This window comes from Corvus kubaryi, unplaced genomic scaffold, assembly GCF_017639235.1.
Source record: "Corvus kubaryi isolate FWS band 111438036 unplaced genomic scaffold, C.kubaryi_AGA036_p1.0 37398, whole genome shotgun sequence".
NCBI classification, from domain to species: Eukaryota; Metazoa; Chordata; class Aves; order Passeriformes; family Corvidae; genus Corvus; species Corvus kubaryi.
Genome location: NW_024581137.1, coordinates 3,004,219 through 3,022,987, shown reverse-complemented (window position 1 = coordinate 3,022,987; position 18,769 = coordinate 3,004,219). Strand labels below are relative to the sequence as shown.

At 37.7% G+C, this 18,769-nt stretch overlaps 1 protein-coding gene across 11 annotated transcripts in view; it reads left to right on the top strand.

The window, feature by feature from the left end:
* Window positions 1–18,517, top strand: part of GOLGA4 (golgin A4) — a 75,815-nt gene extending 57,298 nt beyond the window's left edge. For 6 of the 11 annotated variants that reach the window (XM_042044550.1, XM_042044547.1, XM_042044548.1 and 3 more), the window contains 8 exons: window positions 1,367–1,480; window positions 7,614–7,634; window positions 7,803–7,871; window positions 8,476–8,551; window positions 10,393–10,496; window positions 13,126–13,212; window positions 15,663–15,724; window positions 17,784–18,517. In XM_042044550.1, the coding sequence (XP_041900484.1) occupies window positions 1,367–1,480; window positions 7,614–7,634; window positions 7,803–7,871; window positions 8,476–8,551; window positions 10,393–10,496; window positions 13,126–13,212; window positions 15,663–15,692 (501 nt within the window). In that variant the 3' untranslated portion in view covers window positions 15,693–15,724; window positions 17,784–18,517. Of the gene's footprint in view, window positions 1–1,366; window positions 1,481–7,613; window positions 7,635–7,802; window positions 7,872–8,475; window positions 8,552–10,172; window positions 10,287–10,392; window positions 10,497–13,125; window positions 13,213–15,662; window positions 15,725–17,783 lie in introns of those variants that run through there. The other 5 variants (XM_042044542.1, XM_042044544.1, XM_042044541.1 and 2 more) reach the window with 5 other exon arrangements.
* The last annotated feature ends 252 nt before the right edge of the window (window positions 18,518–18,769 follow it).

Genomic DNA, 18,769 nt, shown 5'->3' with positions numbered 1-18,769 from the left:
AGTATAACCATCTATTAAAAAAAAAAAAAATCTTAGAAACAATTAATTGTTGATGCACTTCTGAGGGCATAGAAAAATCATCTGAGTGAATAGAAGCTACCATTGTTTGGAGGTCATGATGTTTGAGCCAGGTTTTCCTTGAGGATGGATATTCTTAAAACTTTAAAAATTTGAGGCTGTAATAATTGCTCAGGTACTGCATCTTCTCATTTTCTGTGGGTACATTTACTTCATTTCTTTTTGGTGATGCTTTCTGGGCTAAGGGGCTGCATGAGGAGGGTGTTTCATTCTTAAGTCGTGCAAGGAACACCTTAAAAATTGGTCTTAGAGGGAAATAATCCTTTTTTAGTAATGGCATACCGTAAGTCTATTAAGCCTAGATCAGCTTTCCAGTCCTACACTTACTTTTCCAGAGAATATTCTGTATCATTATAATTTGTACACCTGAGATTTTTGAATAGAACAAAATTTCCGTCAGCAGTTCTGAACTTGTTATCAGTTAATTAATTGTACTAATTTGACTTGAAGTACTACTGTGTTAGTAGAGCCATCAGCTGACCAACTGCCCTGTGCAGTTAGGATGAGTGAAACTAGAGTTTTAGTTTTGTTCAGCAATCAAGACATGCACTAGGAATCAGAGTGCTGTTTTATAAGGTCCCTAACATATTCTCTCACAAAAAGGCCAGAGGGGACACAATTTTAAAAAATATTTGTTTTTGCAAAATGCCATATAGATGGATTAACTTCCTAGGATTTAGGTCATTGTATTTTTGTCCTATACAGGAAAAGTTAATTTCCTCCCTACCATTCTTGTTACTGCTTCTTTCCTCCACACTGCATACTGCCTTCCAAACCCTTGAGAACGGGAAATCGTTGGTCATTGTTTTGGAAAATGTGCTTAAAAGTGTTTCAGTAACATCCCTGTGAGAGTGGCTGAGGAAAGGATTTAAGTCCTTGTCACTTCCATAATATAGGAATTAATTCCATAATATAGAAATTAAATCATCTGCCCCTTCCATGAATGTTATGACCTTCATGCACTTACTGGATTATACTCAAATGCTGTTTTAGTGCCCAAGAGAAATAGATCTTTTCTTGAATTTTTAAAAATGTAACTGTAATCCTAACTATGTAATCTTTGTTGTTGGAGGCCTACAAAATCTTGTTAAGCATGAATTTTTTTTCTTGGTCTGTTCTGTAGACCTCTGATGTAATTAGCTTTTGCACGAATTTCAAGCATATCCTTTCTGTGTATAGTATTTGTTGTTTATATTTGTTGTATAGTTTGTTGATTGCTTTATGTCCACCATAGTTAAGGTTTTGAATGGTTAATTGTGTAAGTAGTTTTTTTCCCTGTATTTTGAAGTCTCGTGAAGAAGAGATGACAGCAAAAGTTCATGAATTGCAGGCACAGCTGGAAGACTTGCAGAAGGAATACAGACAAAGGATTGCAGAAGAGGAATATTGCAGCAGTGAAAAAGTGAGCTGGCACTGACATTTGGTTTTATATCTTTAAGTGTGAAATTCTTGCTCCACGTGAAATTCTGTAGTTTATTCCTAATTGGATTTTATTTATATATCTGGCCTTCATTTTCATGTACAAAATGAATCTCTTCAGAATCTGCAATATTTGATACTACCTTTTTAATTGGTATGTTGAAAAGTCCAGTTCTGTTGATATTATTAAGGTGGGGGATTTTGCCCTCTACATGTGTTTATCTTGATTTTATTTGACGCCTGTTAGAAGGAAAGAAAATCCTGTTAAGTAAGTTTAAGTGTGATTTTTTTAAAAAATTCATGTTTCAGAGGTGTCTGAAGTAGTGCCTTGAATATATCAGTTATGGATAGAGAGGCCTTCATTGAAAGAAGACTGACTTCATGCTTTTGTCTTTCTGAGACTACATTTTAATTTGAGGAGTTCTTTGGTGAAAATACTATAGTAGCTGTTATACTGAGGAGAGAAAAAGTGTATGAGTTGTTGAATCATTGATGAGAATTCATATTTACCTTACTTTTAAATTTTTCATTTTAACAACAGGTAGCCCTGGGGAGCTTTTAGGAAGTGGAAACGACAGCAGGTGGCTTGAGAGTAATACGGGGAAATTGTACAGGAAGCTAGGAACAAAGTTAGGGAAGCCAAAGCCCCGTTAGAATTGTTCTGGCCAGGGGTATTAAGGCAAACAGGAAGGGCTTCTATACATATGTTGCAAGCAAAAGAAAGACTATGGATGATGTGAACCCTCTTTGGAAGGAAATTGGAAACCTGGCTACCCTGGACAAAGAGGAGGCTGGGGTTCTCAACAACTTCTGTGCCTCTGTCTTCAATGGCAAGTGCTCCAGCCACGCCACCCAAGTCAAGAAAGGCAGATGCAGGGACTGGGAGGATGAAGACCCTGAGCCTACTTGTCATGGTTTGACCCTGGCCAAACACCAGGAACCCATGACAGCCACTCACTCACCCTCCCCTGCTACAGCTGAGCAGAGGAGAGAAAAATTTAATGAAGGCTTCATGAGTTGAGATAAGGACAGGGAGAAAACACTCCAAGGGCAAAACAGGCTCAACTTACAGGTGCAAAGTGAATTATTACTAACAAAATCAGAAGAGGATAATGAGAAGTAAAAGAAACCCTTAAAAACACCTTTTTCCCCTCAACCCTTCCTTCCTTCCCACCAACAGCTCAGGGAGACAGGAATGAGGGTTTTGGTCAGTTCATCACCTGAAGTTTTCTTCTGCTGCTCAGGTAGAGGAGTCCTTCCCCTGCTACATTGTGGGGTTCCCCACGGGAGACAGTTCTCTGTGAACTACTCCAGCGTGGCTCCAATCTCACGGAACAGCAGTCCTCTGAAAACTGCTGCAGCATGAGTCCCTCCCATGGGCAAACAGTCCTTCCAAAACTGTTGTGGCATGGGTCACTGTTCTGTGGGGTGCAGACCTCCAAGGACAGGCTGCTCCAGCCTGGAAGCAAGGGTGCCCTCTTTCCACCGGGTTTCCCACTGGATCACAGCCTCCTCCAGGCATCCACCCGCTCCAACATGAGCACCTCCCCCACGGGCTGTGAGCGGATCTCTGCATCCCCTGTGGACCTCCATGGGCTGATGAGAGGAACCTGTTTCAGCATGGTCATCACCATAGCCTGCAGAGGAATCTCGGCTCCAGCGGCTGGAGCTCCTCCTGCCCCTCCTTCTCCACTGACCTTGGTGTCTCCATGTTGTTTCCCTTACATGTTCTAACCACCTCCTCTTCTGTAGCTGGAATTCAAATTACACCACCACTTTGTTTTGATTTTCTTCTTAAATATGTTATCACAGAGGCGTTACCATCATCTCTAATTGGCCCAGCCTTGCCCAGCAGCATGTCCATCTTCTGAGCCATCAGGGACTGGCTCTGCCAGACATGATGGAAGCTCCCAGCAGCTTCTCACAGAAGCCACCTCTGTGGCCTCCCCGCTACCTAAAACCAGGCCATGCAAACCAACACACTACCATAGGAGACGATCAGGTTCGAGACCACCTAAAGAACCTGAATGTGCACAAGTCCATGGGACCCAATGAGGTTCATCCACGGGTCCTGAGGGAGCTGGAGATGAAGCCACTGAGACACTATCCATCATTTTTGAAAAATTGTGTCAGTCAGGTGAAGTCCCTTATGACTGGAAAAAGGGAAATGTAACCCCCATTTTTAAAAAGGGGAAACTGGAATATCAGTGAAACTACAGACCAGTCAGTCTCACCTCTGTGCTAGGCAAGGTCATAGAGCAGATTCTACTGGAAACTATGCAAAGACACATAGGCAAAAAGAAGAAAAAAGAGGTGATTTGTAACAGCCAGAATGGCTTTACAAGGGGGAAGTAAGTAATGCCTAACAAATTTGGTGACCTTCTGTGATGGGGCTACAGCAATGGTGGACAGGGGCAGAGCAACTGACATTGTCTACCTGGACTTAATGCAAAGTATTTCACACTTCCACATTACATCCTTGTCTCCAGATTGGAGAGACAGGGGTTTGATGGATGGACCACTTGGTGGATAGAGAACTGGCTGGATGGTCACACACAAAGAGTTTTGGTCAACAGCTCATTGTCCACGTAGAGACCAGTTACATGATGAAGTTGGAGCAGTGATAAATAGGATTATCCCCTCTTTTGACTGATGATGCTGTGTTTGATGCACTCATGGGGTCAGTACTCGCTGGGGCTGATACTATTCAACATCTTTGTCAGTGACATGGACAGTGAAACCTATCAGTGCTGAGTGCATCCTCAGCAAATTTGTTGAAAACACCAAGCTCTGTGGTGGTGTGGTCAACACGATGGAGGGAAGGGATAATGGCATCCAGAGGGACCTTGACAGGCTTGAGATGTGGACTGAAGCAAACCTCATGAAGTTCAACAAAGCAAAGCTCAAGGTCCTACATCCAGGTCACGGCAATCCCAGACACACCAATGGGTTGGACAGAGAAGTGATTGAGAGCAGCCCTGAGGAGAAAGTCTTGGAGTTGACAAGTGATGAAAAACTTGACATGAGCCAGCTGTGTGTGCTCAGAGCCCAGAAAGCCAATCAAATCCTGGGCTGCATCACAAGGAGTGTGGCCATCAGGTCAAAGAAGGTGATTCTGCCCCTCTACTCTGCTCACATGAGATCCCACCTGGAGTACTGTGCACAGTTCTGGTCTCCCCAACATAAGAAAGACCTGGAACTGTTGGAGCAAGTCCAGAGGAGGGCCATGAAGTTTGTAAGAGGATTGGAGCACCTTCCCTATGAACACAGGCTGAGAAAGCTGAGGCCGTTCAGCCTGGAGAAGAAAAGGTTGCATGGAGACCTCATGGCAAACTTCCAGTATCTGAAGGGGACCTACAGGGGAGCTGGAGAGGGACTTCTCATCAGGAACTGTAGTGACAGGACAAGGAATAATGGGTATAAATTGAAAGAGTGGAAATTTAGATTAGACATTAGGAAGGAGTTTTTCACTTTGAGGGTGGTAGGACACTGAACAGGTTGCCCAGGGAGGTTGTGGATGCCCCAACCCTGATAGTGTTCAGTGTCAGGTTTAACAAGGCATTGAGCGACCTGGTCTACTAGGAGGTGTCCCTGGCCATGGCAGGGAGTGTTGAGACAAGATGATCTTTAAGGTCCATTCCAACCTGTTAGCATTCCGTGATTCTATGATTCCTCAGTTGTTCCCAGAAGGGTATCAGACAGATTGGCAATGGTAGCATAGAGCTGTAAAGTGTTTGAATATTGCAGATATTAAATCTCTAAAAGTTAATATGTTTATAATAAACAAAATAAACAGCTAATTTTGCCTGTGTCTGGAATGTTGTCCACAGCTCTTCACTCCTTTGAGTTTCCATGGCAGACTTTGGAGAAAGTCAAAGGAGTTCTTCCATCTGTGGCGGGTATAAACCAGTTCAGAGAACTCCATAGCTGATAAACAGCTTAGTTTTAAAAGATAAAGGATGTTTCATTTGTGGGGAAAGAAGACCAGGTTGTGTAGTAGCGCCAGTACTTAAATACAGTTAAAGCATTCAGGTTCAAAGTAGTTGCAGAATAAGAATGCAATTTTTTTTTTCCTGAGTGTAAGGCAATTAAATATCTGTGATTTTTCTGGAATACAGGCGTCAAAGTTTTTTGAGTAATTTTGAGAATTCCAACTAAATTCAACTTTAGCAAATTGTTCACAAGCTTTCTTTTGCATAGCTGATTCAACTGAATGTAAATGCCTTATTTGTTACTATTCACAATGGTGATTTCATTGCGAAACAACATAACTATTCTAATAGATTATGCTGTTGAATGTACACATAATTCCTGGTATGTCTTCTTATCCAGTCAAAGCTCAAATACTTAGAGTGATGTAAGTGGGCTTTCAGTTCCTGTTTTATCAGTATTTCAGGATTTGATTTTTACTCTGACACAATCTGTTCTGGGGTCAAGAGGCAGTTTTCTTTTGTCATCCTTAGAAATGGAGTTGTTTTTAATTTTTACTTCTGTCTTAGTTTGTCTGTTGCCTGTCCTTGGTATGTTTGTAGGAAACTAATTTTGCTTTTACCTGGTACAATAGTACATATTTGCAATGGCAAACAATACATTTTGGCTACAATAGCATTTATAGGCAGCACTACAGAGCTATATGAGAAAATTGCACAGGGCTTGTGAACTTGTCAACATACCAGAACAGAACTGTATAAATCCACATATGGATTTTACAGTGCATTCAAATGAATTGTGTTTGCCATGGTATTTTTTGTCTCACTTTATACCTTTTTTATTTTGTTGCTTTGTAACAGTTTTCTGTTTTGGTATTGGTTTTTTTTACCCTTCAGCACTAGTAGTCAAACAGTTTGAAGTCTTCCATTGACTGGATGCAACTTTTTGTGGGCAACATTTTTTGTCTAAAATCAGAGACTCCCAAGTCACAGAAGTTTGTCTTATAAAACTTTCTGTCCTGCTTGTTGTCAGCCTAGACCAAACATTACACCTAACATATCTACTTTCACATGAAATGTACTCTAGATATTGGAACAGTACTTGTCTGACTGTGATAAAAAATTGACACATACTAACAACCTTAAGTGTTAATGTTTGGAGGTAAAAATACCAGAAAGTGTCTCTCCTTGTGAGAAGATAAATGTCTGATTGAGGTTTTCAGAAGCAAAAATTGCACTTAGAGGTTTGAGATCTTTAGAGAAATGATTTTCCCCTATTTTCTGTTTGTGAAGTGTAGGAAACCACAAAGATTTTATCAACCTGAGATGGGGAATAAATCTCCTTTTCAACACAATTGCAAAGAGGCTTGGGAAGAAAAAAGTTATACTGACCCTGAGATCAGCTGAATTGGTTAGAGCATGGTGCTCATTATGCCAGAGTCAACAGGTTTGATCCCTGCAAGGGCCATTCGCTTTAAGAGTTGGACTCTATGATCCTTGTGGATCCCTTCCAACTTATAATATTCTGTGATTCTGTGAATATGTACCACTCTGCCTTAAGGTTTAGCTTACCTTAAAAAAATTTCACACATAAATTATTTGATGTTGAAATGCTTTTACAACCTTGAGTTATATCCACGACTACTGAAGCATTATTTTCCTTAGAGTTGGAACACTGAAAGATAGAAATTTCAGCTTAGAATTTTTTCTGTACTTCATAAACATCTTTGCAAGATGCAGAGCTCTTGAAGCTCTTAACTGAAGCTAATTTCAGGTAAATGTTCACATTTCCAAATGTGACTTGACGAATTAAGGGAATGCATAAAATATTCTGATTAGTATTAATTGTAGTTAGGGTATCCTGTGATGTATTTCATACTCATTCGGTTATTATTCATCTCCAATATGCATTTCATCAAGATTTGGAAAAGCTAGGTTCTTGAAGTTATATTTATGATAATTGTCTTGCAGAATCAAATGAGATAATTTAAATATAAGCTTTACATACTGTCAATACAAATAAGTTAAACTATTTATGAGACTAGTTATTATTATTTGGTAATGTCAATTTTTGTCATCTTCAATTAACACTGTATCAGAGCTAGATGATTGATATTTCTTTCTCCAATGCTTGATATAATCCGTATTTTTCATACATTTTAATCTAAATTTTTATTGTTGTTATAGGTCACAATAACAGAACTAAAGGTAAGTCTTATGTGTAATTGATTTTGTTCTCTAATACTTCCATTGTGGAGCAGTTTTAAAGCTGAAATACTGCTTATAAGTTTGTGTGTGTTAAAAGGAGAAATAGGTTTATTGCAAAGGTACCTATGATGTATTTTCAGCAATTTCCATATATGACTGTTTTTTCAGGCACAACTTGCACAGAAGACAACACTAGTCAATGATTCAAAATTGAAGGAGCAGGAATTGAAAGAGCAGGTAAGGGTGATGTTGAACAAGTAAGAAGTATTCTTGTTTGACACTCTGTGTTTGCAGTATTAAGAGGTTTGTTCTTTTCAAGTGATGATGTGGCACATCTCCGTACAAGGTACTATGAATATAATAGACAAAAAAATAGTTTTCACTCATGCTTGCTCTCAGATCTGTGTGCTTTTCAAAGTATACCTCCATTCTCTGAGAATAAAAATACCACATGCTTGTGATACTCGTTAGCAAAGCAATTGCACAGTGAAAAAGGGAATAATGCACCTTATGAAATTCTGGAATTTTTTTTCAAAACTAAAACTTTTTTGATGTTTAAGTACAATTTTTGTTGTGTGCTTTTTTATCTGTGCTTATATATAAAATAGGAACATGAATATATAACATATGCCCAACATCTGCTATAGATATTTTTATGTGTATATACACATGTACAACATTGGGACAGTTTTTAATAATACAGTTTTTAATGTTTTCCTTCCTTAAAAAGCAAATGTATTTTGATTTTATAAGAGTCGATATTTAGCTGGAAACTATTTCAATTAAGCTTATTTTAGCTGCTAGTTAACACCGTTTATCATGTCAACTGTTACCTGTTTAGATTCATGTACTGGAAGACCGGCTGAAACATTACGAGAAAAATATTTACGTCACATCAGTTGGAACACCATATAGAGGTAAGTAGACAATTTTCATCACAAATAAGTTTTTCATTTGTTTGAAAGATACAGTTTGGTCTAGAAAATTTATTAAAACATCAGTCTCTTTAAAACACTCACGTAATAAACTTATGATATCCTTCTTTTCTCTTGTCTATTATAATAGAGTTGGTGTGTGATCTCAGATGACCAATTCACACAGCATTTTGTTTGATGTTTTCTTTTTTATGTCATTCAGTTAAAAGAGCTCTGTTAAAAAAAGAGCTTCAGTTAAAAGAACTCTAATCAGAGTTCTTAAGCTTTCTGTAGTGCAGGACCCAAGAGCACCCACAGGGACAGAGATGGGCACACCTACAGCAGGGCACAGGCAGGGACTGAAGGTCCCAGGCAGAGCTGGGACACATCCCCATGGCCCTTGGCAGGAGATGATGGGGGTCCCAGGGGAGGCTGGTCCCAGCCACCTGGGAGCAGCCCAGGACCCAGACAGAAGTAGACTTGCACTGCTCATGTACTCTCCTTTAGACACTGGTGGTTGGACACTTTGGAGATAGAGTATGGGCTTATGGACCTTCTCTCTGGTGGTGTACTGTTCCTCTCAGACTCTTTTATTTTAACATAAGATAGAAAAATGCACAGGGAAATGAACAGGTATTGCTCACCTCCAAAAGATTTGCAGCTGTTTAGTTGAGGAGTAAATCCTGCATAAGACTCAGGGCTCAAGCATTGAGCTGTGCTAATGTTAGAGATACGGGGTTTTGCCATCCTGTGCAGACCCATCTTATCTGAACTCAGAAGACTTTAGAAAACCATGTCACACTTGCTTTTTACAAATTTGTGCAAATGGTGAAATTATCTCAGGATGATCTACATCTCTCATCCCCTCAGAAAGTCCATGCCTTCTTCCCTCAAGGTGACAGAGTCAAGGATGGGAGATGGTTGTGGGTATTCGGTGCCTGCTGCTAGTGCAGGGCTGGGAAGAAATGTCATCAAAGATTCCCTCAGCATATACTGGTAGGGAAAGAAGCAGGTGGAAAGAAGAATAGCATAGCATACTTCAGCTGGAAGGGACCAACATCAGTTTTATAGTCCAACTGTGTGACCACTTCAGGGCTGATGAAAAGGTAAAAGTATGGCTTTAAGGGCACTGTCCAAATGCCTCTTCAACACTGACGAACATGAGGCATCAACCACTTTTCCAAGAGGTCTGTTCCAGAGTTTGAAACCCTTTTGGTAAAGAAATGTTTCCTCATGTCAAGTCTGAACTCCCCATGATGGATAAAGGTTTCAACCATTTTCCATGTGGCCTGGCACTGGGTACCAGGGAGAAGCAAGCAGCACCTTCCTCTCAGAGTCTCCTCAGGAAGCTGTAGAGAGCACTGAGGTCACCCCTTAGCCTCCATCTCTCCAAATTAGAGAAACCCAGACTCCTCAGCTGCTTCTCAGAGGACATGCCTACCAGCACCTTATCCGGTAGCAGAGGTACCCTCCTCTGGTTGTGTTCACGCACCTTCACATCCTTTTTAAATGGTGGGGCCCTGAACCGCACACAGTACTCAAGCTGAGGCTGCACCAGTGATAAATAGGGTGGGATAATCACCTCTTTTGACTGCCTGATGATGCTGTGTTTGATGCACTCCAGATGAGGTTTGCTCTCCTGGCTGCCAGGGCACACAGACTCCTGACTCCTGTTGCACCTCCTGCTAACCAGCACCCCCAAATGCCTTTCTGGAGGGCTGCAGTTACTCCATCCCAGGTGCAGAGTACAGCATTTGTTCTCGTTTGTTTTCGTGCTGTTAGTGAAACTTGGATTCATATGAGTGACTCTCAGTATAAATATTCTCTTATTTTTGTTTACACAGATGGAAACCTTCACCATACTGATGTTTCCCTGTTTGAGGAACCTACTGAGTTTGAATACTTGAGGAAAGTGCTCTTTGAATATATGATGGGTCGTGAGACAAAGGTATGGAAATTTGTATATGCTGACAGGTGATTCAGGTTACAGTAAAGTTTAACACCCTGGCTGCATAGATGTGAAGTACCATGTGTTTGTGATTTGTTGTATGTTGCTTATTTCTGACACAGGATTCAATAGGCTTTCACATTTTCTTCCAAAGAGACATAATCCATAATTTTGAAACTTCGTCAGCCTGCCAAGATGAGTGGAAGGTGGAGAGGGGTTTCACATCTCTCACCACTGTACCTATCAAGACAAAAACCTTCATGGGTAGATATGATTTTATCAGCAAAAGTCCTGTTGTCAGTCAAACTTAATGTAAAATGAAAGCTGGTATGCACAATATTAGCAAAACTGATCTTTTGATGTAATCTTGACACAAACATGGTAAGTAACAGTTGGATCAAATAAGAGTTTGTTAGTAGCTGTGAAGATGGTGAAATACCTCTTCAGTTGTTCCTTATAGATGTTTCATAGTGTTCCCAAATCTGTATACCTTAGGTAGTATTAATTCACTCTTAAAAGTAGTGAAAAGCTGGACAGTAGGCTTCTTGTAAGCTGCAGGCTTGTGAAATCATTCCTTAATTGGAATTTTAGTAGCTTCTCGCAATACTGGTGCTTAGGGACTGATGGTATTCAAAAGAGGTATGTTGTAACACAAACATTATTCTTGGATAATAAATTTTATATGGATGAATTTTTGTATTTGATGTTTTCCTTCTCCCTGGAGTTCTTCCATTGTTGACCTGCTTTCAACTTAGAGTGCCATAAAGCAAAGAGATTTTATGTAGGTTTCTGTCTTAATTAGCTCTGTTCTCATTGTGCTCTTTACAGAATAAAACTTGGACAGTGCAAGGCATCCTTTCCTTATGGGATTCTTCTTTCTCTCTCTTTTTATCCCACTTTTAATTTTGATATTAATTCCTTTTTTTATTACCAGTACAAATCTCTGATGTGAAAAACCCAGAATCAATAGTTACCTTCTGTTCTCAAGCCTGTGGCTCTCCTACTTTAATGACAAGCAACTAAAATAATTAATAAAAATATGTACAGTAGTGGATTTTATGATTTCAAATTGTAAGGGACTTACACAAGTGAAAATGCTAAAAAGTCTGTCAGCAGTGTTTGTCTTAAGGGAAGTCTTGAAACAGCTGCAGACAACTACTGCAGATAGCTGATGCACGTAGCAAATTTTCATTCAAGAAAACCTAATTTGAAACCTCATTTTCACTCATCAAAATTTTTTCTTACTGATCTTCAAAACATTGCTACACATGCCTCAAAACTTTGGATTATAAATTGTTACATTTTTTTCCCTTTTTAACAGTGTTGTACTAAAATTTGCAGTTGATTTCATCAATAACAGCAACAAACTACAATCATTGCTGAAGAAAGTTGTCTTTAGCTCTTTCTTTGGTGTTTCTTTTTCTTTAGTTTCTGTCTTTGGTGAAGTTTTGCTTCAAAAAGTAGTTTCAAGCTGATTTCATCTGCTGGTTTTCTTTCAATCATGTTGCTGGAGGACACTGAGCTTAGTGTCTGCTCTCATCAGGATTATATAATCATAAATTTATGGAACTATGTCTTGAGAACTGGTTTAATCCTGCTACATGGAGTGGAAAACCATGAGCAGTGATGATGTGAATGATAAAACCTTTTAAAACAGTTTTAAATATGTTAGTAAAGTATTAATGTGCTTTCCACCACCACCCCGCCCCCTCCCCTGCCCCCCCCCAAAATACAGTTCTTGAGTTAAAAGATAGGCGTTGTAATTTATCTCCTCAGTACAGATATTCCTTTCTCTCAACTTTTATCTTCCTGGACAAGAAGAGGTGTTTTTTTAATCTAATTTTGTCTTGTAAGATCATTCTGGTGGCCCTTCTCTGTGCAGGATCCCGTTTTGCAGCACAAATATGTATACCATGTCTCAAAGGTGATTCAGTAGTGGAACTGTTGATATCTCTGGACATGCTTCCTCTTTTTTGAACAGAGTTCAAAAAAATCTGTGCAAATTATCCAGGATGTATTGCCAATTATGCAGCCTAGTAAATGATACTGGAATGTGATCAAGACATTAATGAATGCACCAGTTGGTCTACAGTATTGGAGACATAAGAGAAATGTGGAGATTGATACAGATCTGAGAGTCAGGAATTACTGTCATGACTTGTAATGTGTAACTTATCACATCCTTTGTAAACTGCTTGACCAAGGTGTATATGTGTCTTTGTTGAGAGGTTTTACTGTCTTGCCCTCCAGTCCAACTTTATTATTTGCTTGGCAGGATATATGCAACGAGATTGACAGCTTTTTCTAAGCATGCACTTTTATCTAGTATACTGTCTTATTAATGGACTCTATCATTTGAGCATAGATACCATGGAATTTATACCACACTACAGTAGCTGAAGTTTGTGACCGTAGAATCTTGTCATATATAATGTGCAAACATTGTTTTCATATAATTCACATCATGCATATACAATGTGAAACAGATAGTTATATCTTACTGATTTCACAGTTGTCCACTGCCATTAATAAAATAGTATCCAGTATTATTAAATTAAATAATTTTTAAAATATTACAAAGCATTTTTGTGGATGTGGAATTATGTATGGGTAACCTATATCTTTTTAGACAATGGCCAAGGTTATAACAACAGTGCTGAAGTTCCCAGCAGATCAGACTCAGAAGATACTAGAACGAGAAGATGCTCGACCAATGGTAAGTTATGTAAGTAAATCAGGTTTATGCAAGAGGATTAGGTGTCAAGAATAAGGAATTAGAAACTTTTTTTTCATCTTCTTTTCCCTGTGTCCACATTCAAATGGTCTCTGTTTCTCCCTCCTTCCCTCTTCTTGAGTGGAATACGAAATTCCAGCTCTAGGTTTGACTTTATAGCAAGAGTGAGAAAAAAAGCAAGCATTTTTCTTTACTAGTATTTTTCTTCAGTTAAGCCATATTTCTGATAGGGATAGGTACAGTTGGACCAAAGCAAGTTCAAGCATCACTACTATTCTGTGGGTGAATTTTCTAATTTAAAAAAGTAATCTGACATATTAAATATGTATATATAAAAATACATATAATGTATAAAATTCACACTTCTTAAATTCAGAAGTTTTTGTGAAGTCATACCAGTTTTTTTGAAAATGTATCAAGAAACATTTTTTCAGCCCTAGGATAAAATTTCTGGCAAAAACAACAGGCATTATGCTCGTAGAATAGAAAATTGAGTATCTCAATCACCTGACATACATGTGTTTGAAGTGAGATGTGTGCAGTTTTATCTTAAGTGGGTATCCTAACAAGATTGGGGTTTTGATTAGGTTTTGGGGTTTTTTTTGTGAGCCTGTTTTATTTTTGTACTGAAAAAACACGAAAATATGTCCGTTCACTCTGGGTCAGGACAGGTCAAAAATAAGAGTCATCAACACTTTGGTGTTGTCTTTCTCCCCGCATTGTTTCCCATGTTGTCTTTTTTGTAACATTTGCTTAGTACTTATTTACTAGAAAGGTGAAATTGGGTTTGAGAAGCAGACGCAAAAGGACTTAAGATTATATGAGCATAAGCATTTCTTTGGTATTACTGTTACTGTTTTATGTATTTGAGATACTTTTAATTAAAATAAAAACTACAGTAATAGTCTTCTCTACATTGTATCTGGAGTCAACCCTGTGACCCCTCTCTTTGTGGGTCAGCTTAGTGAAATATTTAGGAATTAAAGTGAGAGGAAGAATTGCATTCTGTTTCTCTCACTGACCATGCATATATATTTATTTAGTGCTTGCAAATACAGAATAAAATAAAAATTTCAATAATTTTACATTTCACTTGAAGTAGATGCGTTAAAGTCCTGTAGATTCACTGAAACAAATTTTTAAAAAGTCTGTACTTTCATCTTGCAGTATCACATCGGAGGAAAGTGTTAAATACTTCAACATTTTCCTGTACACTTAGTACGTTTGAGAGTCCTGCAATCTTAAATATTTTAAATACTTTTAGAAGTATATAAATATTGATAATACTGCAGCTTCAGTAAGTATCATGTATCCCAAGCATGGTTTTCTCTCTCTGACATTAAAATAGAAAGCTGAGACTTTTTTTGCTTTGGTTTGATTTGTTTTGTTTTGTTTTGGTAAGCCAGAGTAATACTTAGGAAACATTTTGAGAACAGAGAGATGGGCCTTGTTTTGCAGACACTTCGTTTTTTGATATTTAAACCTGTTTTTCCTACAACAGACATTCACAGCTTCCGAAACAAAATAAAAACTTAACTTGAATTCATCCAACAAATTTTTATCCTTGGTATTAAATTTTGGCTAGAACACACAGTGAGGTTTTTTTTGCAGGCTGTAAGTGCTTTGATTTGTTAAGGATATCATTGTTCAAATAGCTCTTGAGTTTCACATAGCAGTCCCTTCTTGGCTCATATCTAGCCTATGAATTTTCTCCTTTCCAAATCCACAAAGGGATTGAGTTAGACATCTAATGGAAACTCAAATATTAGGGTGTATTATGAAGGAAGAAGTATTTTTTCCTTCACTTTCAAAGTTACTATGTTCGTTTGCTGAAGCACAAATTATTCTGGGGATGAGTCTTCCATAATTCCGTTTAGACCTAAAAAGTTGGAGAGGTCTTTACAAATTATTCTGTCAAGAAATATGCTTGGGTTTTTTTGTTTTTTATTTATTGGCATTTGCTGACATGGCAGTAGTGTTTCTCCACACTTAATATTGGACTGATGCTGGTATATGAAAATATCCAATATTTAGCTCTCATGAGCAATGAAGTTCTGAACTACAACATAAATGTGCATTTTAACATAAAGCTGTTAGTTTATTGCTAAAACGTCTGTAAGTAATTTTAATGTGTAAATTATTAACTTACTGTGCTACTAGAGTAAGTGTGTGGTACTAAGTATCTGTGCGTAATTTTATACCCTCTCAGTGGGCATATATTTAACAAGTTTCTGAAAATTTGTAACATTCACTGGTCAATAAACATCCGCTGGATCAATGTAATCTTTAGTGATCTGGCTTTTACTATGTAGTTGTTGTGATCTAACTGCAGCAATCTCATCTCAAGATGTCCACAGAGTTCTTATTTGTTAACACTACATAACACTATTAACAAAATAGTCCAATAAGCTCTTTTCTTCCTGGCTTTGTAGTTTGCCTCACCTCGCAGTGGTATCTTTTGAATATGCCACCAATCTGTACTTAGCTAGTGTGGGTGAGTGGAGTCTAATACATTCTTGTTTAATGTAAAATGAAATCTGTATTATGCAATTAATGATTCTTCTGCTGTTTTTTCTTGCCTGCTTTCCTTCATTAAAAAACAAATTTTGGTTGTATATGTGTATGATAATTTTTGTTCTCCTTTTAATCATGTTTTGCTTTACAAAGCCAAGTTTGAAAATGGTAAATATTGATTCAAAACCAATCTTTTTGATTGACCCTAACCCTAAGCATAACTTCAAGTGTTGATTGAGCTACAGAAATCTCAGTTGTATAAACAAAATCAGATTTTAAATCAATTAATATGTAATATTGAATTTTATTGCACTTGGCTTTGTTTTGTCTTTATTAATTTGTTGAGTTCTTTTTTTGAATAGGCAAATCAGATTTGTGGGAGACATGCTATACTGCTTGAAATGAATTATTACATCTTGTAAATATGAAAATGAATTATCTTAAAAAAGATTGATGAATATTCTCTGCAGAGGGATTAGGATATGATTGCATTTAAGCATCAATATCTTTCTGAATCACAGCTTTTGATATCAAGAGAAGCTAAAGCAGAGAGATGATGGAGAACAATTACGGGAGCTTTATGCTCTCAGTTTATTGTGTCTTTCTTCAAGTTTTATTGATCTACTTTAATTATGAATCTGCAACACTAGTTGTAACATTACAAGAATGGAACAGCTGACATAGGCCTAGAGCTGCAGGTTGCATCAGACTAGCCTAGCTAAACAAGCAGCACACAAGCAATAGTTGGTTGAGAGAGGACTGGGATATGGAAGTACACAGGAAAAAACTTTCTGCACTGACTGATAAGATTATAATTTGAGTCACTAGTGGTGTATGATATGTAATAAATTCTGCAGATGAATTCTATAGGATATAGTTGTTTCAACTTTTTTTTTCCTCCTTTGCAACTGGAAAGCTTTGCACAGTTGCCAGGAGTTGATTGAGTGCACGTGAAGCAGTTGCTATCTCTTGGCTGAAATGCAGTTGTTGGCCTGCATTACTGCCAGAGCAAAATTAACTAACTTAGGTTATTGTCATTGCCAGTTACCACAGTGCAATTGCCAGGTTATCTTCCTCTCCTGCAGTTATACGAACACAGCCTTCAACACAAACCAATACCTCTTTCAAAGGAAAAAATGTGTTCATTTAGCAGTCATGGTTTCTACTTTGTGTTCTTTTCCATCTTTGAATACAGTAGTGAATGCACTTCATTGCACTTAAAATGCAGTAGAGTTTGGACTGTTTGCCAACAGCCTTCATCAGTTCTGACAAAATCAGCAACTGTTTTCTTTAGCCCTTTGTTGAAAAGAATTGAATTGTTGATATTGATGGAACAAAATTACTTCCAACACTATTGCAGAATAGGTTGCAGAAGGTATGTTTGGAACTTACATTCTTGTCATGCTGTCTGTAATGCTGGTGTAAAAAAATTCAGGTGTTCTGAGCTGCATTTGAAACATACCATGGAAAGGCTTGTTGATATTGACCTTAATGTCAGAAACTATCTGTTACACTTTCATAACATCAGCTACTGTATATGTAAACTGTTCAGACTGCATTATTCAATTGTAGTTGCCTATTTCATCTCAAGTATTTTTGTCACTTATTCTTGCATGTATATGACTTAGAAATTAAGTGGATGCTGACTTCATTGTGAAGGCAATTGATATTTTCCTGTAGAGGAAGCTATTTGCTAGCTCTAAAGTTTTACATCATCATTTCAATTTTGATGATAAGCCTTATGCAGAGTACAACTTTGTTTTTCTTTGAATTAATATGCAGTGATGTGGTACACTATTTCCAGTGAGACTGCTGAATGTTTTGCTACACCTTATTTTGTTTTCATCAGTTTCTCAACTGTTTTGCAGGTACTGTAATGGAATTGCTTGCTCAAATAATTTGGCAGTTTGACTTATTTGAAATTCTTCTATCTCCTAATTGTATTAATAAACAATGTCATTATTTTAATATTAAGAGCTTCTAAGTTGTTCTCAATAATGTAACGTTTGATTATTTCTTTTAACTTTCCATTCTTCTAGTTGTGGCTATGACCGTCTTGAAGAATTCATGATGAGAATGTCTCATGACATTGCTGCTTAGAAATACGCTTGTATCTCTGTTGCCCCTTGAGAAGGGACAAGAAGAAAAGCTATTATTCAAGGTCACAAACAGAACAGCAAGAACCAAAACTCTGCACCACCTTTGGACTGTGAATACAGTTAAAACTGCCTTGACAGAAATGCTAATCAGGGGTTGTTTGGTTATTTCTCTTCTATTGAATACTTTCTTCTATTTTGTGTTAAAGGTTATTTTTTTAAAGGAGAGAAAAGACTTTATCCAAGGAAGGAATTGCCCACTGCTGTACTAGACAGGTTTTACTGGGTGTTTTTTAAGAGTTGAAATAAATGATTTGTTTCTTCTATTTATTTTTTTTATTTTTGATTGAGTTGTGCAATACATTTTGGATGGATAGCGATTGAGGTGATTTTTCTGATGAACTAGGCACTCTTGTTGACTATTCTCTCCTGATTTGATCTTGATTGTTTGCTAAAGGTCACTTCTATATGCTTTTGCCTACAATAAATCCAAATTGCAGTACCTCGTTTGTTTACTCCTAGCTTTTGTACTTATATTTTCTGGAGAAAAGGTATGTTCCTGTAAATTGTAAATAGTTACTACATAATTGTATCATACACTGATCTGTGACTGTTGACAGCACTAATATGAATAGAGCTAAGATGAAATAAAGTTTATTTACTGTATAATTTTGGAATATCTTTGGTGTGACTTTTCTTTTAATGGACACACCAATTTTGTTCTGACTCCTGTTGGAGACATTGTTAGCTGAGATACTGCTAGGCTGAAATCACTCTCATAAGAATTCAAGTACATTAAACTGTAAGAAGTCAATGAAGACATTCAAGTTTCCAAGAGGTCACAACCTGCGAAACACATACATGGTGGGCTGAAAAGCTGGCATGATAATGTAGCAAATAGATTCTTCTTCTGCTTTGTAGAAGTTCTG